General features: G+C 36.7%; 2 protein-coding genes across 4 annotated transcripts in view; one reads left to right on the top strand and one right to left on the bottom strand.

Annotated features, from left to right (window-relative positions):
* The window catches only part of ASB3 (ankyrin repeat and SOCS box containing 3), a 126,493-nt gene extending 98,666 nt beyond the window's left edge, over positions 1–27,827 (bottom strand). Inside the window, exon 1 of one of the 2 annotated variants that reach the window (XM_081265421.1) lies at positions 27,669–27,827. In XM_081265421.1, the coding sequence (XP_081121547.1) occupies positions 27,669–27,753 (85 nt within the window). In that variant the 5' untranslated portion in view covers positions 27,754–27,827. The remainder of the gene's footprint in view (positions 1–27,668) is intronic. The other variant, XM_081265420.1, reaches the window with a different exon arrangement.
* Positions 10–9,667, top strand: CHAC2 (ChaC glutathione specific gamma-glutamylcyclotransferase 2). 2 transcript variants are annotated; one of them, XM_081265425.1, is made up of 3 exons: positions 10–367; positions 7,681–7,716; positions 8,785–9,667. In XM_081265425.1, the coding sequence occupies exons 1-3, from the start codon at positions 170–172 to the stop codon at positions 9,166–9,168; spliced, it is 618 nt and encodes a 205-aa protein (XP_081121551.1). In that variant the 5' UTR covers positions 10–169; the 3' UTR covers positions 9,169–9,667. The 2 variants fall into 2 exon arrangements, with proteins under 2 accessions (XP_081121551.1, XP_081121550.1); XM_081265424.1 differs by having other exon boundaries at positions 14–304.

Raw genomic sequence — 27,827 nt, 5'->3', positions numbered from 1 at the left:
TGCAACGCAGTCACTGCGCCTGCGCCCCGTGTAGCCGGTTACTTGCCTCTAGTAGGCTGCAGTCCCAGGCGGCTGGCAAGACCGCAGCTGAGGGTCGGCGGCCGCGGCCGCTGCCGCTCCCGCTGCCGCTCCCGCTGCCGGCCCTACCACCACCAGGAGCCACCGCAAGATGTGGGTTTTTGGTTATGGGTCCCTGATCTGGAAGGTGGACTTCCCCTATCAGGATAAGCTGGTCGGATACATCACAAACTACAGCAGGCGCTTCTGGCAGGGCAGCACTGACCACCGCGGGGTCCCCGGCAAGGTGAGAAGCCAGTCAGTTCCCACAAAGCTCCCAGACCACCGCTCCCCAACTCCAGGCAGGTCTGTAGGGGACCCACATCCAAAAGCTTTCCGAGGGCCGAACACGTGGGTCAGGGGTAAAACTGCTGTATCTATGCATCTTCCTTGGCCACCTGCCCCCTACTTCTCTTCCAAACCAGAACACTCCTTTGAAGCCGGTTAAGATGCTGATGATTCGTTTCTTGAAACAAAAAGCATGAGCACAAGCACATAAGCTTTCACTAGCCTGATATGCCTGGCAAGAGGGTTCCATTTCTTGGCAGCCTCTGCCAAAAAAACAAAAACAGTGGCAAGAAAATGAAATTTCATGTCACCATGGAGGTAAAATAGTAAAATCAACTTGCAAATTCAGCTTTTTCGCAATAAGTTTGTTGACATGCCTGCATTTTGCCAGACTTTCACTGGTTTGAGTTTAAACGTGCGTGTAATTTCTAAGTTTTTTTTTTTTAAATATCTTTGCAACTCTTTTTATAACACCTAACATTACAGAACTGGTTTCCACAACTGTATCAAGTTATTGATCATTTTAGATGTCAGGTACCCCGAAGTTAAATGAAGTCCCCTGTTTGTTATATTAGTAACAGGGCTAAAGCAGCATTATTTAAGTTTATTTCATGATAGTTCCCATAAATAATAAATATAAAATAAAATTTCTTTGATTTTTTTTCAGTCAGTCATAAAAAGACATTCGACTCAATGTGTTCAGAGAATTAGAAACAGCTTATTTACACAGCATATGGGCTACAAAACTAATCCATGAAGAAAACTAAATCTGTGATAACTGTAACTCCAATAATTTGGACACTTACTTAGTTAGCCTCCTAACTTTTGAAGGAGTATATTTTTGTTTGCTGATGCTACTGTGATTTTGGCAGTGCTGGGAATTGAAACTTGACTACTGTTTTAAAAAAATTAATATTGACCTAAAAACATGATATCTAACACTGGAAATCTGACAGAGGAAGTGTTTAAGGTTAATTCCAAAGAAACACTGCAGTGTGGAAAGGGGAAGAAATCAGGATTCTAAAGTAGCTTGTATGACACAGAACTAAAATCAAATAGGGGGGATAGGAAGGGCAGCAGAATAAAATAGACACTAGTATTGCAAAAAATAAAATAAGAATTTGGCTCTAAGGTAGACTATACTAGCCTACTGGAACAAGGACAGAAAAATTTGAAGAAGGACAGTGGCTTAGTGCACTTATAGGCCAAGAGAAACATGACCTAAGTATTTTTAAGAATGTTATACAACAGTATTCAAGATATTAAAAAAAAAAAAAAACTAAGCTAAATAAATTGTCCTTTGAGTTTCCAGTTTTTATATGAGCACTTAAAATTGCCATTCTGAAAAGAAAGCCTTAGCCAGGGCTTTCATTTTAAGAATAAATTTTAAATATGTATCTATGTGGCGGGAGGCTAAGAAAGGAGAATCCCAAGTTCTAAGTCAGCCTCAACAAAAAGCTAGATGCTAAGCAACTCAGTGAGACCCTGTCTCTAAATAACATACAAAATAGGGCTGGCGATATAGCTCTGGTCTAGTGTCCCTGAGTTCAGTCCCCAGTAACCACCCCCCCCAAAAAAAAATGTATCTATGTGGGTTTTTTTGTTTTGTTTTGTTTTTTTTAGTTGTCGATGAACCTTTATTTAATTGATTCATTTATTAACCTGGTGCCTCACACATGCTAGGAAAGCGCTCTACCACTAAGCTACAACCCCAGTTCTGTATGTGGTTTTAATAGCATATTTTACTACTCTGGTCTCAACCAAAATATGTTTGTTACATAGTACACAGAGATATGTATACTGTCCAGCCCTGCAAGGTGGCACAGGCCTGAAATCCCAGTAGCTAGAGATGTGGCTCAGTGGTCAAGCGCCCCAAGTTCAATCCCCAGTTACCTACTCCCCCGCCCCCAATAAAAAAACTGTCTAGTAATGTTTTGGGGTTTTGGGGGGGTTTTTTTTGGTACTAGGGACTGAACCCAGGGGTGCTTTACCACTGAGCTGCATCCCCAACCCTTTTATTTATTTATTACTTACTTACTTACTTAGAGGCAGGGTCTTGCTAAATTGCCTAGAGCCTCCCTGAATTGCTGGGGCTGGACTTCAACTTGCAGTTCTCCTGCCTCAGCCTCCTAAATCCTTTGGATTACCAGAGTGCCCCAATGCATCTGAAGTAACTATATAAGCCAGTATCTCTTTGTATTTAAATTTACTGAAATAAGCCAAACACACCTATTTGGGAGGCTGCAGGAGGCCAGCCTGGGCGATTTGGTGAGACCCTGTCTCAAAATAAAAATAAAAGGAATGAGGATGTAGCTTAGTATTAAAAGTGTTCCTGGATTCAATTCCCAGTACTTAGAAAATACTAATAATAAGTACTGAAATATAGAAAGTTAGAGGGGAAAACTGCATTGGCTAACACTTTTACCTCTTTTAAAGAATTCATCCTTGCTAATTAAAGTATTTTCCTGGTGTTCTGTTGAAAAACTAGATAGGACTGGGCTTGGTAGTGCACACCTATAATCCCCAAGACTTGGGAGGCTGACACAAGAGGAACACAAGTTCAAGGCCAGCCTCAGCAATTTAGAGAGACCCTGTTTCAAAAAATTAAAAGGTATGGGGATGTAGCTCAGTGGTAAGGTGCGCCTGAGTTCAAACCCCAGGACAGCCCCCCCAAAAAAACATAATTTGCTTCACATTTTTTATTAAAATGTATTTCTGGCCTTATATAATGTTAATTGTCTGACAGTTATACAAATGGCTAGAGAAATATCCAGCAAATTAAAATGATTTAGATACTATTTAGGACATAAACTTTTTTTTTTTTTTTTACAACAACCTACCCTAGTAAGTTAGTCCTCAAAAAAGGCATCATTAATTTATACATATACATAGTACAAGGTGACATCTTTTGGAAAAATACTGAACATACTTGCTTTGTTAAATTTTACTTTTTAGCTTCATTAAACAATTTATTTTTAAGTTTAATTAATAATTTCATTTATATATAATAAAACTGGCAGTTTCTCACCAAAGGGTTTTCTTTAAATGGCAAATACTTTTCCCTACAAATAGAAGGTATCACAAACTCAAAAAAAAAAAAAAAAAAAAATCCTAAATTTTAATGGGTGAGACAAACTTGTGCACATTCAACTAAATCCCCAACTTTTCTTTTGGATCAGAAACACCACTCATTACCCTAAGAAAACACCCTTGATATGTCTCATGATGACCCTCATTTCACATCCTCCATGCCCTTTCTTCAGTTTCATTGCCCGCCCTCCAAAAAAAACACTTAAGTAAATTTACAAATTTATATTGTTTCTCAGTAACATTTTTCTTAGCAACAAAGAGCTCAAGGTTTAGAAGATTTTTAAGTAAATTTATCAGTAGTGCCAGTAGTCCATGTCTGTATCATTCACTAATAGTCACAAGATTACAAATATTTACCCTTAAAATGACTTCTTTTTTTTAACAATTTTTTATATTTATTTTTTAGTTGTAGTTGGACACAATACTTTCATTTTATTTATTTATATGTGGTGCTGAGGATCGAACCCAGGGCCTCACATGTGCTAGGCGAGCACTCTACCGCTGAGCCACAACCCCAGCCCCTTAAAATGACTTCTTAAGAGTTTTTTGTTCCACCTACCACCATCCAAATCAAAACTTCAGCCACCCAGCTACCCTATGTCTTCCTTTCAACAATTACAACTGAGTATCTACATAAGTAGGAGACACTTGTGCAAACAAAAATACTTGGAAAAGAAATGAATAAAAGAAGCATTTAGAGTATTCTGAGAAGGAGCTTCTAAATTTGCCTAGGAACTGAGCCAAAACTTTATGGAGGGAGTGGCCAGATATGCCATGTAAACAGAAGGGAGAGGGCATTCCATATACACTAGGCAAATACATTTACAGAGTTTTAAATAATTCAGTACATCTTGAGGAGGCAAGTGGGAAGAAATGAGGTTTGTGGTTAAATCATGCTAAGAAACTTTAATTATATCCTGTAGACTTAACAGCCCTGAAAAATTCAAAGCCAGAAAGTCATTTGTGGCCCAAGTAAAGAACAGACTGGAGGGAAACAAAAGTTACATACTAGCCACCTCCTACTCAAATGCCTTAGTAGCTCCTTATTTCCTGTTTCTCCCAAATATTAGTGGCTTATTTCCATTGTCCCTGATTTAAACTCTACTTAAAAAAAAAAAAAAAAAAAAAAAAACATAGGACCTCATAAATATTGGGCAAGCACCCTACCCCTGAGTTATATCCCTAGCCCTCAACTTCGCTCTTTGACTTTTCAAATCTGCCTCTAACTTCTCTAGTCAACTTTCTGAATCATCTCCTATATATGAGGGACCCTCTGCTAAAGTCAAACCCCTGGCCTGTTCTACTCTTGCCTCTAAGCCCTTATTCATAAATCATGATTCATTATGTTTTTTGGCAAGAATTTTATCTTTCTAGCCACCTAAGAGTCAGTATTCTTACTGTATGTTTAATAGATATAGATATAGATATATATTATCTTCGCCCTCAAGTATTCTCTACTTATTTGGCATGTTGATTTGTATCCCAGAGGTATATTTCTTGGAAATAAGAATCAAAAATTTCACTGTAAATTTGAAAATAATTAGAAGTAATGTGACAGTACTTAATGAGTCACACCAATATATGCATCCTCATTGTTGTATTATTGTAAATTTAAAACAAGTAAATTTAAACTTCTAAGAACATAATAATTTTTAATTTATAGTTCATCTATTGCAAATATTATACAACTATTAAAATGTACAAGACTTACAGGAAAATACAAATAAATGAGAAATCATAATTCAAAATCCCATGTGTCCTTTGATTACAAATTCTTTATACAAATGGATAAAGACAAGAAGCAAACAGAACAAAGATGACACAAATATCTGAATGATTTAGGCTGTGTGCCAGTCATTAGGCATACATGTAGGGAAACTTGTGGCTTGCAACTCAGCCTTCTTGCTAATGTTAACATGTCAGTAGACAACCTTTGGCACTAGGTAAGAATTTCATAAAGAAAAACCAACATACCTGTGTATATATATATGGAGAAATACTAGTCAAAAATAAATAAATAAAGGAGTGAAAGGAAGATCAATAAAAGAGAGGAGGGAGAGAAGGAAAAGAGGGGAATAAGTATTGAAATCAAATTCCTTACGTGTATTATTTTGTCAATGAACCCAAATACTATGTAAATTATAATGCTCTCAAGAAATTTTAAAAGAAAAGCTTACTTTGGTTTAAATCACCTTTGTGACTTAAATTATGGAATATTTCAAGTCGGGATTTTCTCTAAGGCTTTCAATTTATAAATAAAGATTACTTTTTCAGCCACTGAAATGGAAAAACAAATAAAATTTGTTTTGACTTGATAATATATAATTTCAATTTCAAGTGGAACGATACAAAGCCAGCTTTTTTTTTCCCTCAGAGTAACTAATTTTATTACTCCAGCTTACGTCAGCTCATTCTGGTACAGTAATTTTCTTAGGTTTTCACAGCCTTTTAGAAATATCCATCTCCCAACCTCACTAAAGTTTCACAGGAAAACATTAGTCATTCTGAGGAAGATAAGAAGTGGATAATAGAAAACTTTAGACCTGGTAGATGAGATAAAAACTAAGAGAAAATGCAGCAACAATAAACCCTGATGTGACAGGTGTGTGTGTGTGTCTGTCTGTCTGTCTGTCTTGCTCACTGTCTCAACAAACCTTATTTATGAAGCTACTCCTGAATACCCACTTTATGAGCTGTCTCTAAACAGGGAGCATGGTAGCGCAGGGAGCTTACTTTAAAAAAAAAAATCTTTCTGAAATACCATCATTTCTTAATTTCATAGCTCCTCGGGTTGCTTCTTGTAGTCTACTAGCTGTTTATCCCTTTCAATAGCTATGGCTTTTTGTTGTTGTTGTTGTTGTTCTTCTTCTTCTTTTTAGATAAGCATGACAGTATATTTAGACATACATGGAGTATAACTTGACCTGTGTTAAAACCAACATGGAAAAATAAAATTGCCGGGCTGGGGATGTGGCTCAAGTGGTAGCGCGCTCGCCTGGCATGCGTGCGGCCCGGGTTCGATCCTCAGCACCACATACCAACAAAGATGTTGTGTCTGCCGATAAAATAAATATTAAAATTCTCTCTCTCTCCTCTCTCTCTCCCTCTCTCACTCTCTCTTAAAAAAATAAAAATAAACAAATAAAATTGCCTAGAACACAGGTGGTCTAACTCTCCCATATAAGAGAAACTGTATGGATAGATCAGTTCTTTTTTTGTTAATTTATTTATTTTTATGTGGTACTGAGAATCGAACTCAGTGCCTCATCACGTGCTAGGTAAGTTCTCTATCACTGAGCTACAATGGAAGCCTTGGGCAGACCAGTTCTAATATTAACTTCTCACTAGGGCAATGTAAAATTCATTTAGAAATATAAAACAGATGCCTACCTTGAAGCACCTACTGCCGTAAATAGAAAGGTAAAGGCAATTCTTAACTCACAGGTGCAAATTACTCATTTACTTGCACTTGATACCTCATGGTATATATACCCTGTTAGCAGTAGTTCAAAGTATATACCCAAAACCATTTCACTGGAGTCACATGGGAAGTGGATTACAAATGAACATTCTCCAGGCTTCAGACCTAGGTGTGGCCTATCAATAATACGAGTCTATCAAATCCTTCAGTGATCTGTTCAAAGTCTAAAAAATACTTCCGTATAGGCAAACACCCTGAATTATCTATATTTTTCTTTACTAAAACTATTAAAAATCTTTTTTTCTCAAGGGGAAAACCAGAATTTTTATTTATAATTGCTGCTTCTATTTGCCTTTCATTCTAGATAGGCCTTAATCATTGCTGTTCTTTAATTTTAAATGAATTTAACTAATACATGTAAATTGATGGAAATATTTTAGAAAGCTGTTCTACTTTAGAATAAAGGTAGACTCTCTTACTTAGCTCACTTTAAACTTTATCTTTAAAAAATGAGTATGTTTTGCAAAGTGTGGGGGCAAATGCCTATAATCCCAGAGGCTTAGGAGGCTGAGGCTAGAGGATCAAAGCCAATCTCAGCAATATAGTGAAGACCCAGTTACTATATAAAAAATTTCAAAAGGAGTCTGGAAATGTGGCTCAGTGGTTAAGCACACCAGATTCAATCCCTAGTACAAAAAAACACCCACATTTTTAAAAAGTGCTTCTTAGAGTAAATATAGTTAAAATATTCCATGTCAACATTAAGTCACTAATGTTTGGTTATCTGATTCAGAATTTTTTTTTTTTAACCTTTCTCAAAACAGCCTGGAAGAGTTGTGACTCTCGTTGAAGATCCTGGGGTATGATATAATTATTTCTTTTTATATAGACTTTAATTGTAAAAATGTTGAGATTTTTTTAGTTCTAATAATTAAATTTTATGAATAGTTTTCAGACTATTGAAACTATACTAAGTCTAGAACTCTTCTGTATTTGTTGTGAGTTATTTGGCTTTGTTTTTCATGTTTGTAGAAAATTAGGCCAGTAGGAAAAGTTAGAATGCAGAATGCAAAGTAACAACAAAGCCCAACCAAATGACATGTAACATTTTTCATTCTGGCAAGGCTTTTTTTTAAGAGTTTGAGAATTTTGTGGTCCCCTTTGACATTAATAGATAGCCCACAGATAGCCACACTACCACTAAGAATCAAATATAACTGTGAAGTCTCTCTTCCATTTGCTAGAAGTCTAATATTTTCAGCAGAGAACTAAGTAAAGAATTCTCACTTTCTGTGTTGCCTAATTTTATCAGTAAGACTTGTGTTTTTAACAGGTTTGAAGTGTCAGAACTCTTAAATTATAGTTCTCAGTTTCTTAAATATTTTTAATCATTTTATTTGAATACAGATCTAAAATTTTGTATTGTGGAATTAAAGATTAAATTTTGCAAAGGACTTTGATATACAAAAATAAAGCAGCTACCAATAACAGATCAATAATGGTATAGACTAGGAAATGCTTTCCTAATTTACACTAGGGAAAATCATCTATAAAAACAGCTTTAAGCTGGTAACTATAACTTCTAATCAAACAGTATTAAAAAAACAAATGTTTTTATAGAATTTCTTAATGACCCAATGAAAACATGAAATTTTCATTTCAGTCCCATTAGTTGATCAAAAAAAATCTGATTTAAAGTTTTTAGTGATAAATATGTTGTGCCTATGATACAAAGAAATTATTTATTCAGATTTTTAAATGCTGATTTCCTTTATTGTTTAGTATAACCTCTTCAATGAACTCTAAGACAAAACAACTACATTTTCTTCTGCCTACTATACAAGATATTTTCTTAGATATAACACATTTTTACCTATTTTGATTAGGCTTATAAATGCTAACTAGTATGTTCTTTTATTTTCCAACAGGGTTGTGTTTGGGGTGTTGCTTACAAACTGCCAGTAGGAAAAGAAGAAGAAGTAAAAGCATACCTTGACTTCAGAGAGAAAGGAGGCTACAGAAACATAACAGTCATTTTTTATCCAAAAGATCCCACAACAAAACCATTCAGTGTGCTATTATACATTGGAACATGTGATAATCCTAATTATCTTGGTCCTGCCCCTCTGGAAGACATTGCTGAACAAATTTTTAATGCAGCTGGTCCAAGTGGAAGAAATACAGAGTATCTTTTTGAGCTTGCCAATTCTATTAGAAGCCTTGTACCAGAAGATGCAGATGAGCATCTTTTCTCCTTGGAAAAATTAGTAAAGGAACGTTTAGAAGAAAAACAGAACCTCAGTTGCATATAAAGACCTAATCATTAACTTATTTAAATAATAGATCATTTAGTCTTCAAAGAGTAACTTCAGCACACAATGACAATATTTTGGAAATTTGTTTAGTTGAAGATCTTATTGTTTTTAATGTTATAGCCAGGATATCATCTAAATGTATAATTTAAGTGCAAGTGTCCTGAAACACATATATTCAGAAGACTGACATACAGAGAAAGAAAAAATTCAAGTTTTAATAATATAATGATTTCCTAATTATATGATATTGAACACTTGCTCATCACAAGTGAATTCTTTAGAAACATACAAAGTACTCCCTGCGGCAGCACATATACTAAAACTGGAACAATACAGAGAAGATTTGCATGGCCCCTGCACAAGAATAACGGGCAAATTTGTGAATATAGAAATATAGAAAGACTTGGTTCAGTTCTTGTTTGTATCAGAGTAAAATAATCTTGTTTCATTTCACAATACTATTAAGCCAAAAGTCCAATAAATATTATAAATATTACTATACCTTCAATATGTTCCTATAAAATAATTCTATAACAATGGTTAGAATATGTAAGCTTAAAATGGTGTGCAATTTTAAATGTATGTTAATACAGACAACATTTTATTTTGGCCTTGAATGTGAATTTCCTTGTTATTCAAGTATAAAATGAGACTTTCAAATTTAGGCCAAAAGAAATTGGCATTTTTTTTATTATAAAAATATCCTTGGAATTTTAGTCTGCTGTATCTCTCCTTTCTTGAATAAACGCATTACACTACATAGAAAATAATTCATTTAGCTAGCTAAACAGTACAAAATAATAGTACAAATCACATCCACTAATAATAGTGTCATTTATTTTGTACTTTTTCTGAAATGGAAAAAAAGGGATAGGCTGATAATTATAGATTAACAGAAACATATACACACATATATATAATGAAATTTGCATGTTTGAAATAGCCTTTGGAATTATAATTGTTTAAAAAATTAAATGGTATTACCTGATTATCTGCTACACAACTTTATTTTCTTTCCTGAATCTTGTCACCTAAATAGGAGTATCAACTGTGTTTGTGCTATTACTCACATAGGAAAAAAAAAAAACTTAAAATTATGAACTCATATAAGATTATCCCTAATTTAGGAGCTAATTGTAAGATTCTAAGAGATTTCTTTCTCAATACAATACAGTCTATAGAATCTTTCAACATGAAATGAATTTCAGTATCATGTTAAATCTAATAGAAAACTTTATAAAACTCCTCAAATCTACACATGACTAATAATTAGTACAGAAGTTTTTCACACAAATTACTGTTGTCCTATATAATAAACAATTGTCCTTCCCCATTTTTCTATTTATTAGTCTCTTAGTAACCATTTTAAATATTTTCTAATATTTTAAATTTTTAATTTTCCTAAAGTCATTTCACATGTCTAGTGCTACAGAAAAGAAACGAGCATTTATAATTATCTAGGATACATACACTGCACTAGGCACTTTACTTATGGAGGCAATATGTCCCATTTTTTTGTATAACTCCTCTGAGCTAGCTTTTACAGTAACCTGCACTCAGTTACACAGCTAGTAAATGGCTGAAATCCAGATCTCTCTTTTAAAAACCACATGAACTTAAAAACCACATTTTCACATCCTGCATCTTTACTCCAAGAGGTAAAAAACTTTCACATTTTTGTATAATGAAACAGTATATAATTTATTATTACACAAAAAAGTTAATTTCAACAGATGTTTCTATCCCCACACATATAATAAGCCTATCCAAGATTCACAGGCTATAGCTCAGAATCATATAGGTCAATACAGAGGATCAGCTTTTCATTTTACAAACAAATCAAGGCCCAAAGGAGTTTGGGACTTACCAAAGTGATTCTTCTACCATTTAACATGTACAAATAAGTTACCAAAAAAACAGGTTATTTGGGGGAATCTCCAATTGCATGTTTTTCTAGGCTTTCAGTTAGAAGTTAGACTAGAAAGTATATGAACATATTCATGGTATAACATCAACATTTAGAGTAAGGCTGTGTTCCAAAGAGCCAGGGGTTTTCATTAGGATGGGCAGAAACCCGAATAAAATGAAGAAGTTAAACAGTACTATATTAGAGAGAAGCTGGGGTCTGGAGTCTTCAAGTTAGGAAGAACTATTAACTCTGGCACAAAATTATCTAGAATGAAAGTCTTCCTAGCAAAACTGCAAGTCTCTCTTAATGGCCCTCAAATCTTAATTTCAAAACATTTTTTTTCATTCTGCCATAACTACATACACGAAACTAGGGTTCTCTTCTTCAGAATAGAAATGTTAGCTAGGTGTTATATTTTAGAAATCAAAAAAGTATGAGTACATTTAGAAAAGAAACTTTTTTCTTAATATGACATAATTTATTTTAAATATGTAAGTCAGCATAATTTTCATGGTTACAAATCCTATAAGCCTTAAGTTGAAAGTCAGAAGGAAATTAAAAACATCACTGCTATTACTACTTAACATCATTCTGGATATTCCATCCAACACATTTAGAAACAGATATTAGAAGTATAACAAATAATGCCATTATTTCCTGGAAGTGATTGTTTACCTAGAAAAAATACTTATAAATAAAAATTCACTAAGATACTTAGGAAAAATACTCAAAACTCAATAGGTTTTGTATAAAAATGATGTTAACTATTATGATGCTAATATTCATGAGAATAAAATATGAAAACAGAAATATTGAGAGGGAAATTGTAAGAATGTACTGATCTCTGGTAGATTTTTTAAAATACCAGCAAAACAAAAGTATTAAAGTACTGTGATACTGGTGTATAAATACAAGTCAGACCTGATAATGTCAGAATAGTGCACTCATCTATATGTTTCTTTGTATGTTCCTATCCTGAATACTAAAGGTGACATTCACTCACCTGGAACAGCTGAAAGGATTGGAAGATTCTGCCCAGAATAAATTCGGACATCACTTGGAAAAGCAGTTCCCAGAATCATGAGACACTGATCCTAAGGAAAAGCTCGTTCAAATAAATTGGATGTTTTTAACTAGAAACATGTTTTAACTTTTTAATTTCTAGTTTTTAAATTAGTAAAAACAGTTTCATTGAGTCCAAAGAGTTAAATATGCATATTTTTTTATTTTTATTTTTTTATTTTTTTGCTACCCACCCTCAGAATGTTCAACTCTTTATTTCAGGTAGTAGGGAAAGAAATACCTGAGTCTCAATTTTTTCTTAGGGCATCTGCCCTACCTTCCATCAAATATTCCTCAGAGATTCAAGCTCTTATATTGTTCTTATGGGTCCTGGGAGAAGAGCTGCCCATCTCTACCATGCAATTCAAGAGGTGGTAATTCAAGAGGCTGAGGCAGTAGGATTGCAAGTTCAAGACTAGCCTCAGCACCTTATTGAGACCCTAAGCAACTTAGTGAGATGCTGTCTCTAAATAAAATATAAAAAAGGCTGGGGATGTAGCTCAGTGGTTGAGAGCTCCTGGGTTCAATTGCTGTTACCAAAAAAAAAAAAAAAAAAGAAAGAAAGAAAGAAAGAGAGAAAAGAAAAGAAAAAGAAATACTCCTCAGACTAAATTTAGTGTAAAAGTCCTAAGGGACAGTTTCAGAGAGAAGAGGTTTGGGGTGTGGGTCACAGCCACCACATACAGGGAGAAAATTAGAGCAAAATTTTTTATATCAGGAATATTCAGTCCAGTCCTCTGAGCTCCCACAACCTAATCATTTCATTATATATTTCAAAACTTCATTGCAGGGAGTTCCTCTGAAGATAGTATTAGGGGAAGATACTGGCTAATGCTTACATTATCTTAAGAGGGCCCTTGCTCTCAGGCTTATGGATCTGATATATGAAGTACTGCTACAAATTCTTCCCAACCTCTTATTTGTATCAAGGAGCAAGAAGGGGAAAGAGGTAAAGAAAAAAAGCAAGAAAATAAAAATGGGGAGGGACATCAAGTTCCCTGCCTTTGATATGGATGCCCTGGACTTGCTGTGAAGTTCTTTGTCCAAACCTTTTAGGGTGTGAACCAAGCTCAGATGGAGTCCAAGGAAGGGGTGTTCTAAGGAAGATAAGCTAGAGCCACTGCCCTCAGACTCAGTCTTCATCATTATTCAATGCTGCAGTCTAAGGAGTTGCTCCCATCATCCTCCTCCCCACCTCCTTCTTATTCTCTTCTGATCATGGTAAAGGATGACAATTGACCTAAACAGTCTGACAAATGTGTCCCTGGACCCTGGAGCCACACCTCCTCTCCAATCTTTTCTTGCATACTCCTGGCTGATAAGGACTGTACATCTGAACTTGGTCCTGCCTCTTCACATGCAGCATACTCCTTAGGCAAACAATTCTCAAGCCAGAGATCCATGTCCAACCTGTATGTACTGTTTCCACAGCTCCTCAGCCTGGCTCTTATATTGTTCTTATGGGTCCTGGGAGAAGAGCTGCCCATCTCTACCATGCAATTCCTGTTGCAGCTCCCTTCTTAAATATAAATCCTGATAGAACATGTGGTATCTTTTCAAGGATGGCCTCTTTGGCTCTCCTTGAAATTTCATCTTCTTGGAAAATAAAAACATAGTTTTCTGGATGATATCTCACTTCCTCCACATTTCCTGAAACTTCTTTTGGCATTCAGTTCAGTAGACTGGGGATAAAAGATTTCTTTGAGTGTTGAACTACAGTAGGACAATCTTCATTGGGTTGATGATAAGTATTCCCTCAAACTACTGTTTCTCCTGGAAATCTTGAATATATATACTTTTGCTTCATTTGCTCTAGAAGCTCCTCCACGGGGTTTTTGTTTTGTTTTGTTTTTAAATGTAGATGGACACAATACCTTTGTTTATTTATTTTTATGTGGTGCTGAGGCTCGAACCCAGGGCCTCACACGTGCAAGGTAAGCACTCCACTGCTGAGCCACAACCCCAGTCCCCTTCCATGGGATTTTGATTAGGTCCCAATTGTACTGCAAAATTAGCCCAGTGCTTTTTTTTTTTTTTTAATTTTCTTAGTGATAGGTGGACCCAATAGCTTTATTTTTATTTATTTCTTTTTTTGTGATGCTGAGGATCGAACCCTGAGCCTCATGCATGTGAGGCAAGCGCTTTACAACTGAGCCACAACTCCAGCCCCAGTGCTTCTTTGTGAAGTCCATAATTACATACTTTTTTTCTATTATTTTCAGGAATTGTTAACGTGTTCTTTAGCATCTAATTCTTTCTAAGTACAATACTTTTTCAATTCAAGAAATCTCTAACTATTTAAATGTGCACATTTCCCAAGAACAACCCTTAAAAGCTACTTTTTCCTAGTCTGGACATGACTCTGTTACCTTTTTTTTTCTTCCAGAAACACAGAGGTTTATTTAGGGAAGCAGATACATATCCAAGAAAGAATAGTGGCAATCTCAAAACAGAGACACCTTTGGGATTACGCAAGGAATACACATCCAAGAAAGAATGTGGGCCATATTGAGAGTGAGAGATATGTTTCAGGGGATGACTCTGTTACTTTAAAGTGATGCTGTCATCGGGTGGGAATTTTTTGTTTTGTGCTTCTGAGAGGGGAGAGTACTGGAGATTGAATACAGGGGCACGTTAGTACTGAGCCACATCCCCAGACCTTTTTATTTTTTAAGACAGGGTCTCACTAAGTTACTAAGGCCAGCCTTGAGCCTGCAATCCTCCTGCCTCTGCCTACTGAGCCTCTGGGATTACAGACATGTGCAACTGCACTTGGCTTGGGTGGGATTTCATTCTGCATGCATTCAAGAATATCCTCTTCTAACCAGAATTTGGTCATGAGGTGAAGCCATTTCAAGGTCTTTGGGTCTTTTAATAAGATTCAAGGCTCAAAGTTCTGTACTATCAAGGCTCGGCAGGTAAATTATTTCCACAAGTTCTGTACAGTGTGTGATTTTAGATTTCTGAAGTTTCTAAAATTGGTTTCATCAGTATTTGTAGCAAAGTCCATTCACACAATACCCACCTGACTCAGGTCTGTGTTCTCTGGGCTCCCTAGATGGCAATTATAACTTTCTGAAGTTTTCATAGTCCAGCCAAATCCAAATACCTCTGAACAGAAAACATTTTACTTTTGGGATCCATTTATATTAGGATTTTTTTTTTCCTCAGCTGAGGAGCCCTAAATTTAGGAAACCCCAATGTTTTATTTATTTTTTATTTTTTTATATTTTCTGATCATATACAAAGTATATTCACACCAATTCATATCTTCATACATGTATACTTTGGATAATAAAGATCATCACATTCCACCATCATTAATAACCCCATGTCCCATCCCTTCCCCTCCAACCCCTCTGCCCTATCTAGAGTTGTCTATTCCTCCCACGCTCCCACTCCCTATCCCACTATGAATCAGCCTCCTTATCTCAAAGAAAACATTGGGCATTTGGTTTTTTGGGAATGGCTAACTTCACTTAGCATTAACCTCTCTAATTCTATCCATTTACCTGCAAATGCCATGATTGTATTCTCTTTTATTGCTGAGTAATACTCCATTGTGTATATATGCCACATTTTTTTTATCCATTCATCTATTGAAGGCTACCTAGGTTGGTTCCAGAGTTTAGCTATTGTGAATTGTGCTGCTATAAACATTGATGTGGCTGTTTCCCTGTAGTGTGCTGTTTTCAAGTCCTTTGGGTATAGACCAAGGAGAGGGAGAGCTGGGTCAAATGGTGGTTCTAGTCCCAATTTTCCAAGAAATCTCCCTACTGCTTTCCATATTGGCTGCACCAATTTGCAGTCCCACCAGCAGTGTATGAGTATACCTTTTCCCCCACATCCTCCCCAACACTTATTGTTGTTTGTCTTCATAATAGCTGCCATTTTGACTGGAGTGAGATGAAATCTTAGAGTGGTTTTGATTTGCATTTCTCTAATTGCTAACAATGATGAACATTTTTCATATATTTGTTGATTGACTGATTGCATATCATCATCTGAAAAGTGTCTGTTCAGGTCCTTGACCCATTTATTCATTGGGTTATTTGTTTTGTTGTTTATCTTTTTGAGTTCTTTATACACCCTAGAGATTAGTGCTCTATCTGGTGTGTGAGGGGTAAAGATTTGCTCCCAAGATGTAGGCTCTCTATTCACCTCACAGATTGTTTCTTTTGCGGAGAAGAAACTTTAGTTTGAGTCCATCCCATTTATTGATTCTTGATTTTAATTCTTATGCCACAGGAGTCTTATTAAGGAAGTTGGGGCCTAATCTACAAGATGGAGATTAAGGCCTACATTTTCTTTTATTAGACACAGAGTCTCTGGTTGTATTCCTAAATCCTTGATCCATTTTGAGTTGAGTTTTGTGCATGGTGAGAGATAGGGGTTTAATTTCATTTTGTTGTATATGGATTTCCAGTTTTCCCAGCATCATCTGTTGAAGAGCCTATCTTTTCTCCAATGCGTGTTTTTGGCATCTCTGTCTAATGTAAGATAATTGTAGTTTTGTGGGTTAGTCTCTGTGTCCTCTAGTCTGTACCATTGGTCTACCAGTCTGTTTTGGTGCCAATACCATGCTGTTTTTGTTACTATTGCTCTATAGTATAGTTTAAGGTCTGGTATAGTGATGCCACCTGCTTCAGTCTTCCTGCTAAGGATTACTTTAGCTATTCTGGGTCTTTTATTTTTCCAGATGAATTTCATGATTGCTTTTTCTATTTCTAAGAGGAATATTATTGGGATTTTTATCAGAAATGCATTGAATCTGTATAGTGCTTATATTAGGATCATTGAAGCCCCATCCTGATTAGGTTTCTGCAACATGGAAGTTCTTCTCATCTTTTTTTTTTTTTTTGGGGGGGGGGTGAGAGGCATGGGGGAAATATTGGGGATTGAACCCAGAGGCACTTTACCATGAAGCTATATCCCTAGTCCTTTTATTTTGAGACAGACTCACTAAATTGCTGAGATCCTTGCTAAATTGCTGAGGCTGACCTCTAACTTGTGATCCTCCTGCCTCAGTTTCTCAGAGTTGCTGGTATTAGAAACATGCATCAACATGCCCAGCTGGGCTTTTTTACTCTTAAGATTCATTTTACCTTTCTAAAATATTATACTTCAGTATCACTTTTTTGGTTGTTTTATTTAATTATATTGAAACGCCTCTTCGTAAATGGTTTACCTATAACAAACTTTCTTTAATTGAAAAAAAAAAAAAACCTCCTCTTAACCTAACAATTTCTCTTATTCCAGCTTTCTTACTTTCACAGAAAAATTTTAACTAGTATTCCAACTCCTTATCAACTCATATGCTTCTCCAATCCAACTTTACTCTGTTATACTTTGATAGGATTCTTAAGTGGTTTGGAGAGATTCTGCCCCCACCTAAAGCCCTCCCTGATCCCCTTTACAGAAATGAGATTCTTTGCCCCTAACCAACAGGAAGAAGCTACAGAAGAATGACCATTGTCCCCACCCCTGGTATCTATAAAAACAAAAAGGGAGTAATATTGGCATCAAATCAATATTGGCATTAGACCAATATTGGCATCAGATTCGCCATTTGAGGTCAGGAGCCATTTTATCTAGAGGTTCCAAAGTTTCGATTCTGAGCAGTGCTACTTAACTTCTGGTAAGAATAGTGCCGCTAAACCTTCAACCCCACCCAGCTTAAACTCCTAAGCAGTTTATGAAATTCCTTTTGCAGGCCATAAAGCTGCATACACGCTGCTGCTTTCCTTGGAGGGGCAGCCTTGTCCATTTGCCTCCTGTTACCACAATAAATCTCTTGTGTGAGATTCTAGAGTGTGGCGTAGTCTCTGAACTTCATGTAAACTCTGTGAGTGTCCTTTCATATTCCACCCAATCACTATAGTCTCAACTCTCCAATGACTACTTCCTGATTCAATTCAATGATCTCTGTTCTCTTCCTTTTTACCATTCTGACGCATCAAGCACAGTGACCAAGCATAGCAGGCCTCTAAAGCGAATCAGGCAGAACATTTCATGGTACTTCTATTTACAACTCTTTATCCCCTATTGGATACACAAATCTTGGGCTTCAATTACCATTTTTATTTTGATAGATTCCAATCTCTAGCCTACTCTCTCAACCCACAGCTCTATGTCTGACAGACAGAGGCTGAGCTATACAAGCACAGAAACTTACTGTAATCCCAGCAGCTCAGGAGGCTGAGACAGGAAGAGCATAAATTCAAAGCCAGCCTCAGCAACTTAGAAAAGCCCTAAGCAACTCAGGGAGACCCTGTCTCTACATAAAATATAAGACAGGGCTGGGGATGTGGCTCAGTGGTTGGGTGCCCTGGGTTCAATCCCTGATACCAAAAAAAAGCGGGGGAGAAGGATGTGGCTCAGTGGAAAATGCCCTGGATTAAGTCCCTAGTCACCCCCCACCCCAAAAAAAAGAATAAAGAAAAAAGAAAGGGCTGGGGTTGTGGCTCAGTGGTCGAGCACTTGCCTGGCATGTGTGAGGCCTAGGTTCAATCCTCAGCACCATAAATAAATAAATAAATAAATAAATGTCCATTGACAACTAAAAAAATATTTTAAACAAAAGAAATGAAGACAGGACAGACAGATGAAAGAAATCTGGATATGTACAATAAATATAATTTACTGCATACACACACACACACACACACACACACATATCCGTGCTATGTAATATATATCAAAAAAAATTCCCCTTATCTAACTGAGTATTTGTATCCTTTGATCATCATCTCTCTGTTACTACTATCACACCCCGATATCCTCTGGAAACCACTATTCTATTCTCTGCTTCTTAGAATTTGATTATTTTAGATTACACATACAAGTGAAAACATATGACATTTTTCTTTATGGACCTGGCATATGTGATTCAACATAATGATCTCCAGTTCCATCTATGTTGTTATAAATAACAAATTTTCTTTTCTTAAGGGTAAATAGTGTTCCATTGCATATGTATGCTACACTTTTTTTATCCATTTATCTATTGATGGACACTTAGGTTGGTTTCATTTCTTAGCTATTGTGAATAGTGCCTCAAAGAACATGGGAGTGCAGACATCTCTTCTACATACCGATTTCAAGTCTTTTGGGGAAGTTGAGCTCAGAGGCGCATGCCTGTAATCCCAGGGACTCAGGAGACTAAGGCAAAAAGATTGAAAGTTTGAGGTCTAAGCAATTTAGCAAGTATTAGAACACCGCCTAGGTTTGCATAAATACCCAAAAGTAGAATTGCTGAGTCATATGGTAGTTCTATTTTTAATTTTTGAGGACTTTCCATAATGACTATACTACTTTATATACCCACCAAGAGTATACAGGTGTACAAGGACAAGGGTGCTCTATCAGTGAGCTAAGCCCATTTTATTTCTTATTTTGAGAAAGGATCTTGCTAAATTGCCTAGAGTGGCCCTGAATTTGCAATCCTCCTACCTCATTCTCCCACATCACTGGGATTGTAGGCACACACTATCAAGTCCAATTCCATTCATAATCTTTTAATGCTCAAATAAATTCCAATAAATTTATTTTTTCTCAAGTTTTTAACAGAAGTCAAAATGAAGTTAGTAAGGAAGACTGGAAGCCTATCTGTTTTACAGCTTGAAAGTTACATGATGGTAAAAGGTTATTGCTAGCTGGACATGGGGACACATGTGTGTGATCCCAGCAGCCTGGGAGGCTGAGGCAGGAGGATCGCAAGTTCAAAGCCAGCCTCAGCAAATTAGCTAGTCCCTAAGCAACTCAGTGAGACCCTGTCTTTAAATAAAAATTTTAAACGTGGGTGGAGGGGTGCTCAGGATGTGGCTCAGTGGTTAAGCATCCTTGGGCTCAATTCCTGGTACCAAGAAAACACGTTACATGCTGTAGGAACCTTATAATAAATATAGCAAGAACAAGAGTTCTTACATTCTTTTCCTTGTCTCCAATTTCTTTTCTCTTTCCAGTACATTCTCTACTATGCACTCAGGATTGTATAATAAACAACTAATCTGGTCAGTTATCAAAAATACCTACTCACTGCATACAAAATAAATTCAAATTCTTTAGTCTGGCATTCACCTACCTAAATTAGGCATCAGTATATTTATCAAAATCTCACTTCCCATTAACATAACTACCATGCCCTAACCATACAGTTCTGCTCATCTTTTAAAACCCAGCACAAATAAGGAGACTAATGATATGTGAATGACTGACTAGTCACCAAGCCAACCAAAAAAATAAGCATGGTAGGCCACTATTAGGCTTATAAAATAAGCATGGTAGGCTATTAAAAACCACATTTGGTAAAGAGACCCACAAGAAAACAAATAACTGTTATTTAGTATAAAGGATGTGATATAAAATACAAGAATAATGCCGGACACGGTGGCACATGCCTGTGCCTGTAATCCCAGCAACTCGGAAGGCTGAAGCAGGAGGACGGAAAGTTCAAAGCAAGCCTCAGCAATGACAAGGCACTAAATAACTCAGTGAGACCCTATCCCTAAATAAAATACAAAAAAAGGCTGGGGATGTGGCTTAGTGGTTGAGTGTCCCTGAGTTTAATCCCTGGTACCAAAAAAAAGAAGGAGGAGGAGGAGGAGGATAACCAAATTATTACTTCAAACAAGTAAGATCAGAAAACGCCTTGTAGGAAAAAAAATAGGTGTTCTTGGGTTAAGAATAACAGTTAAAATCTATGTAACAGTTACTATATATGCCATGTTCTATTCCAAGCACTTGGCATACATTAACTCACTTAATTTTCATCTTCTTAGATAGAAAAAGATAAAAAGTTTAAGTAGAACAAACGTAACAATTGTCATTAACTGAATACATACAACATGCCAAGCACTGTGCTAATCACTGAAAACAAAACTGAATTAAGGTTTTAATTTAAATAAACAAGACATTGCAGTTATTTCATTTTGTACCTTAACTAGTAGGTTTTAACCCCAAAGAGTCTCACCTTTTTAAAAAAGGATAAAATTTTAAAAAAAAAATTTAAATAGAATAAAAGGATTAATTTAAATACCTACATCCTACATCCATAATATAAATCAAATGTTTAAACAAAAATATGCTTTGCCCAGTTTTCTCAATAGTACTCATTCAACAACTTCCTGTTTAAGACAAACTAAGCACTTGTATTTTTCCTCTACTTCCTACCAAAATCCCACTGAACATTCTTTCTTCTATAAAGAAAGAATGCAGTTGGAATTACATTGAGAAATAATCTGGTGGAAAGAAAACTGTAACCCAGAATAAATACACGCACATACATGTGGGAAGGCTACAGCAATATAGGAGAGACTCAGAGACAGACCCCTAAGACAGCAGAGTCTTGAGAGGTACCAACCTTAGAGACAGCAGGAATAGAAAGAAGGAGGGACTGTTGAACTTAAATCAGAATTAAAATATTTATATAAAATGTCCAAACAGGGGCTAGAGATGTGGCTCAAGCGGTAGCGCGCTCGCCTGGCATGCGTGCGGCCCGGGTTCGATCCTCAGCACCACATACAAACAAAGATGTTGTGTCTGCCAAAAACTAAAACAAAAAATAAATATTAAAATTCTCATATTCTCTCTCTCTCTCTCTCTCTCTCTCTCTCTCTCTCTCTCTCTCTCAAATAAATAAATAAATAAATCAATAAATAAAATGTCCAAACAAACCTTTTACTACACTCCATCACCCATAGACAGTCTAGCACCAACATTATTGGCTTTTGGCTAAAATCACATCTGTTTTTGTTGTTGTTGTTGTTGTTTAAATTAACAGTCTACCAAGGAAGTATTGGAGCATTCTCATACTCCACAACAAAACCTTCTCCTTCTGTATTTAGGTAGAGGGTAGAAGGAGAGGAGGGAAAAGGCAACTCCTTTCTTACATTTCACCCAAAGCATCCTAGAGTGAAGCTACAGCTAAAACTCTGCTCACTTAGGAAAAGCTCATTATTAAAAAAAAAAAAAAAAAAGGAAAAGCTTTTAAAACACAAAAGGATCGAAACAAACAGCTGACCTGAAGGGATCAGGGCTATTTTTGAGAACAGAAGATAAATATTTTTTTAACAGAAGGAAAGATTTATTTTGGATCATGATTTCAGAGATTTCATAGTCACTTGGTCCCATTGCTATGGGCTTGTGGTGAGGCAGAACATCATGGCAAAGAGTACCTGGTGGAACAAAACTGCTCACCTCATGGTGGCAAGCAAGCAGAGAGAGAGAGAGAGAGGAAGATAAATATTTAAAAGTTGTGTTATCCTCTAAGAAATTCATGAAGACGTGGCATCCATGAAAACGAGAAACTAAAAACCATAGAAACAAAAACCACAACACTAAAAAAGGAAATCAAAAGGAGAAGCCCTATAAGACCACATGCTACCATTTGTTAAGGTCCTATGCAAATGCCAAGACTATTTTATTGATTTCTACCCTTTCTATCTCTCACCCCTGCCAGAGGTAATCACCCCGTCCTATGAATGTCCACAATACTTTATCTGCACAGTACCTTTCTAACATACTTACTTTGTACCTTTTAATATAATTAGTTACATACAGGCTATATTCCTGCCTAGGTGGTAATGATTTGGGAGACTTAATCTATACTATATCACTTTTATAGTATCCTTAATATCTACAATAGTACCTCCAAACAATATGTTAGATGATAACTACAACTTGCTTGATCTCTGTCCAGAACTGCAGTGTTGCAGTTAAACAACACAACTAAGTACAGTGGCATATGCCTCTAATCCCAGTGGCTTGGGAGGCTGAGGCAGGAGGATCACAAGTTCAAATTTAGCCTCAGCAACTTAGCAAGGCCCTAAACAACTCAATGAGACCCTGTCTCTAAATAAAATACAAAAAAGGGCTTGGGATGTGGCTCAGTGATTAAATGTCCCTGGGTTCAATCCCTGGTTTAAAAAAAAAAAAAGAGCAACTCCCTCACTGAGAGAAAAGGGAACCTCTGACAAATAAAGGGGAATTGATTTAGAATCTAAGAATCAGAAAGTTAAATGAAATTTAAAATTGTATATTCTGTGCCATATATATATATATATATATATATATATATATATATATATATGAATGAAAAAGTCAAGAGACTACTAAAAGTAATATGTTTTCAAAATAACAAATTCAAGGGGCTGGGGATGTGGCTCAAGCAGTAGCGCGCTCGCCTGGCATGCGTGCGGCCCGGGTTCAATCCTCAGCACCACATACAAACAAAGATGTTGTGTCCGCCAAGAACTAAAAATAAATATTAAAAAATTCTCTCTCTCTCTCTCTCTCTCTCTCTCTCTCTCTCTCTCTCTCTCTCTTTCTCTCCTCTCTCACTTTCTCTTAAAAAAAATAACAAATTCAAGGCTAACTTTTGAATTGATACAAATTCAGCACAATCTTCCACAACTTTCTACCCAAAATCCTCTATGACAATAACTGACATACATAATAATGACATCAAGGCAGGGTAATATTAAGTGACTTATGACCGTTAAAGATGAAATGCAGGACCACTTACATTAAAGGCAAAGTAGGTATTTACTACTTATATTGCAAATGTAATGAATAGCTGTATAAGTTCTGGAATGCAAAAAAAAAAAAAAAAAAGGTTCTCTGCTTATCCCTGAACATTTTCCTGTTCCACTGATATTTAAAACTTCATCGTTAATATTCATGTTTTTTACTTAAGAGTCTAAACCAGTAGTTCTCAACCCAGGTCATTTAGCATGAGGACATTTGGAAATTCTGCATTTTCGGTGTCACAAATTGGGGGGTTGGGGAGAGCCAAGGGTTGTTACTGGCGTCTACTGAACATAAGCCAAGGATACTACTAAACATCATAAAATACACAGGATAATACTCCACAACAAAGGATCACCCAGCCCAAATTATCAATAGTACCAAGATTGAGAAGCCCTGTTCTCAACTCTGCTAAAGTACAAAAGCATATGGTTTTTATTAATATAGACCTTAGCAAGTCTCCCATTTCAATCTACTCCAATCAGGCCTACCTTTCCTTGTACTCCTCTTCCATGTTGCCACATTCAACCATCCCTTACATCCCAATACAGTTTCTCAGCAACATCTCAACCATTTAGCTATTCACTCCCTCCTTAAAACATTCCTTTCTCCAGACTTCCTTAATGTCTGTTTTCTGGTTTCTTTCTGCTTTAACTGGGCACACTTTCTTAGTCCATTTTGTTAATTCTTCATTGCTATTTGGAGATGTAATGACCTCTGTCTTCTCCCACCCCCCCCCCACCACCACCACCTGTCTTTTTTGGTACTGGGGAATGAATTCAGGGGCACTTAATCACTGAGCCACATTCCCAGACCTTTTTTTTTTTTTAATATATTTTATTTACAGACAAGGTCTCACTGACTTACTTAGGGCCTCACTAAGTTACTAAGGCTGTCTTTGAGTTCACAATCCTCCTGCTCAACCTCCCTTTGTCTTCCCTTCTTTATCCTCATTTTTCCCCTAGATGATCTCAGCTAGTACCATGGCTTTAACTACATTTACAGGCCAATAACCCTAAATTTAGAACTTCAGCCTGAACTTCCCCTCCCACAGAGTTTCAGAGTTATTTAACCAAATTGGATGTCTAACTGACGTGTACAACTTAACATACGTAAAATTGATCCTTGATTCAGAAACTGTTATTATTATTAATGTATGTATAAATAAAGAGAAAATACATATCAGATAAATATTAACAACTGGGGAATCTAGGAGTTCATTACACAATTCTTATAGTTTTTATGTAAGTTTGAAATTATTTCATAATAAAAAGTAAAACAAGAAACGCTGATTCCTACCAGAATGCATTCTGTTCTTTTACCAGTCTTCCCTCTTTCAGTAAGCTACACCAGTTGCTCATGAAAGGATATCTAGACATCATCACTGATTCATCCCTGTAAAATCATATCACATCTAATCTACCAGCAAGTTCAAGATATTCTACATGAAAAAAAATACCAAATCAGACCACTCCTCCATCTCTACTGCTACCAGCCTCCTGAATGATAAGTTTGCCCCATATTAGATTCCTAAGGCTGCTATAACAAATTGCCATAAACTGGATAGCTTAAAACAATGGAAATTGATTCTTTCATAGTTCTGGAAACTAGAAATCTGAAATCAAGCTGTCATACAGAGCAATGCTCTCACATGTGCTCATGCACTGTCTCTGAAAGCTCTAGGGGACGTTCCTTCCTTGCCTCTTCCTGGTATGGTGGTTGCTAGCAATCCTGTTCCTTGGTTTGTAGAAGGATCACTCCAACCTCTGCCTTCCCCTTCACACAGCATTCTCCCTGACTACATTTTTCTCATAACGACACCAATCACTGGATTAGGGATCTCCCTATATCAGTATGACCACATCTTAACTTGAATTACATCTCCATTATATCCTGTTTCCAAATAAGTTCACACAAAGGGTCTGTGAGTTAGGACTTCAACATATCTTTGTGGGGAACACAATTAAATCCACAAAACCCCTTATAATCAGTTTTTAACACTTCCTATATAGGTTTTCTTTCACATAACCCTAGTTTCTCTGCTGCATTTATCTATGCCAGAAATCATTAAGTCTTCTTAATCATAAACTCCACTGAAAGCAGACTCAATCTCAACAGTCCCAGAGAGTAAAACAGACCATACAATTTTTTTCATTTTTATTAATCAAAAACACCTTTTTGCTTTCATGGTTTTAAGACTTCCTATCTCATTAAACACCAAGCTCATTCAAATACTCCCCTAAGTTTTCTATTTTTTTGTTGTTGTTATTGTTATTCATTTAAACATTATGAGCTGGGGATGTAGCTCAGTGGGTACAGTGCTTGCCTTGCATGCATAAGGCCCTGGGTTCAATCCCCAGCACCACCAAAAAAAAAAAAAAAAAAAAAAAAAAAAAAAAAATTGTGCATTTAAACATTTAATCCAGGCTAGAGGCACAGCTCAGTGACACATCACTTGACTTGCACAAGGCCCTGGGTTTGATACCCAACGCTCAAAAAACCAAATAAATAAATAAATACCATTTGGAATTATTCTTTATACACTTTGTATATTTGAAAAATAGGTGTCACCTCAGGTGATTACAATGTAAAAAATCTACCACCCTATGAAGTTCTGATATACTCAACATAAGCTCACATACTTCCCCAAGACATAAGCAGCCTTCTCTGAACTGACCCCCTCTTCCTCTATAGCACCAGTCTCCTGCTGCTGATTCCATCCTACCCACCCTTCTCTCACCAAAAAGCCCTAATGGACCATCTGGGCCAACTTATGCTTAAAATGTACTTCCCCATCTGCCTAACAAACTCCTATAAATTCTTAAAATCTCCAGTTGTATAGTCATCTCTCCTAGAAGGCCTTTCTAACCACCACAAGTTTCTCACTTTCTTTTTTTTAATCTCTACCCTAACATCCTTATACTATATAATTTATAGTAGTACCTGCCTCATAAGGGTTATGACATAATACATAAAAATTTCTTATTTAAGTACTTAGCACAGAGTAAATGCTTAAATAAAGATTAACTAATTTATTACTACCACACTAGTTTGCAATTATTTGTTCAATCTACCTTGCTGAACTGTGCCATTTTTACCAGTCTCAATAGTCTGACATACACACATTAGCATTAAGAAATGCTAAGCAAATAAATGAAGAACATTTGGATTCAGGAACAACAGAAGCTGCCCTTAATACTGTGGATTCCTTCTGTTAAAAGAAAATTTATAGAGATGAAAATGAACTATTCTTCCTTTTTTATTTGGCTTAAATTTGGGAAGAGGGCCATGCAGTCTTTCACAAATTTAGCACGACAGTCTAGCTTCTCTCACTCTCCAGCCTGAGAATGATAAGTAGTCTATGACCAACACTGTACAACCTATTATGGTGGAAATTAAAACAGACAATGGCATTTTTTTAAAAGAGATAGAAGAAACCAAGACATTTTTTCTAATTTCAGAATGAGTCTGGCGCGACTTAGCTCATAACTTCACATTCACCTGGCCCTGACCCCTTCCATAAAGAAATGTGTGAAACTTCCATGATAAAATAACATTTCAATCCTGGAATGGAGGAGCCCCACGTGAGGTAAAAATGCAGGGGTTGCAATGTCTAGCTGCCTTCCCCCACCAGAGTCTCGGTCCATGCCAACTCTGGAGGACCGTGGTATTCTTGCCGTGGGGGACAGCAGGTTTTCTCACCCCAGGTTTCCCAAAACCGCCCTACGCGGTCAGAAGCTACTAAGTACTGAGATGAACACATCGCACAGCAGAAGGGGCGGAGAGAAGGTGAGTATACAAATAGAAATGAAAAGCAAAGTGCAGATGACTGTGTCCCTCCCACTTCTCGTCGCTACCTAGAATTTTCTCATCTCCGGAACAGCACCCGTTTGGCTCTCTCTCTTCCCGCACTCAAAATAGTGCGGGCCAAACCACCACCCACCCACTTGGAAAGTCGCGCAGGAGGCCAGAAGGAGAGGCCGGCGCCACTAAAACTCACCGGCTCGCCGTGCGGCCAATTCTTTGCGGGAAAGGCCGGTCTGAAACCAAGTCACCGGGAGTCGGGTCCCCAAAGCCCACCGCATTCGAGCCCTACCACCAGGTTGCAGTTGCCGGAAACCACAGAAACGCAACGGGCGTCCCGGCTTCCGTAGGCAGA

The sequence above is a fragment of the Spermophilus citellus genome (genome assembly GCF_964194105.1).
Source record: "Spermophilus citellus genome assembly, chromosome: 13".
NCBI lineage: Eukaryota > Metazoa > Chordata > Mammalia > Rodentia > Sciuridae > Spermophilus > Spermophilus citellus.
Note: the sequence above shows the minus strand (reverse complement) of the source record. Positions and strands in the feature narration are given on the sequence as shown.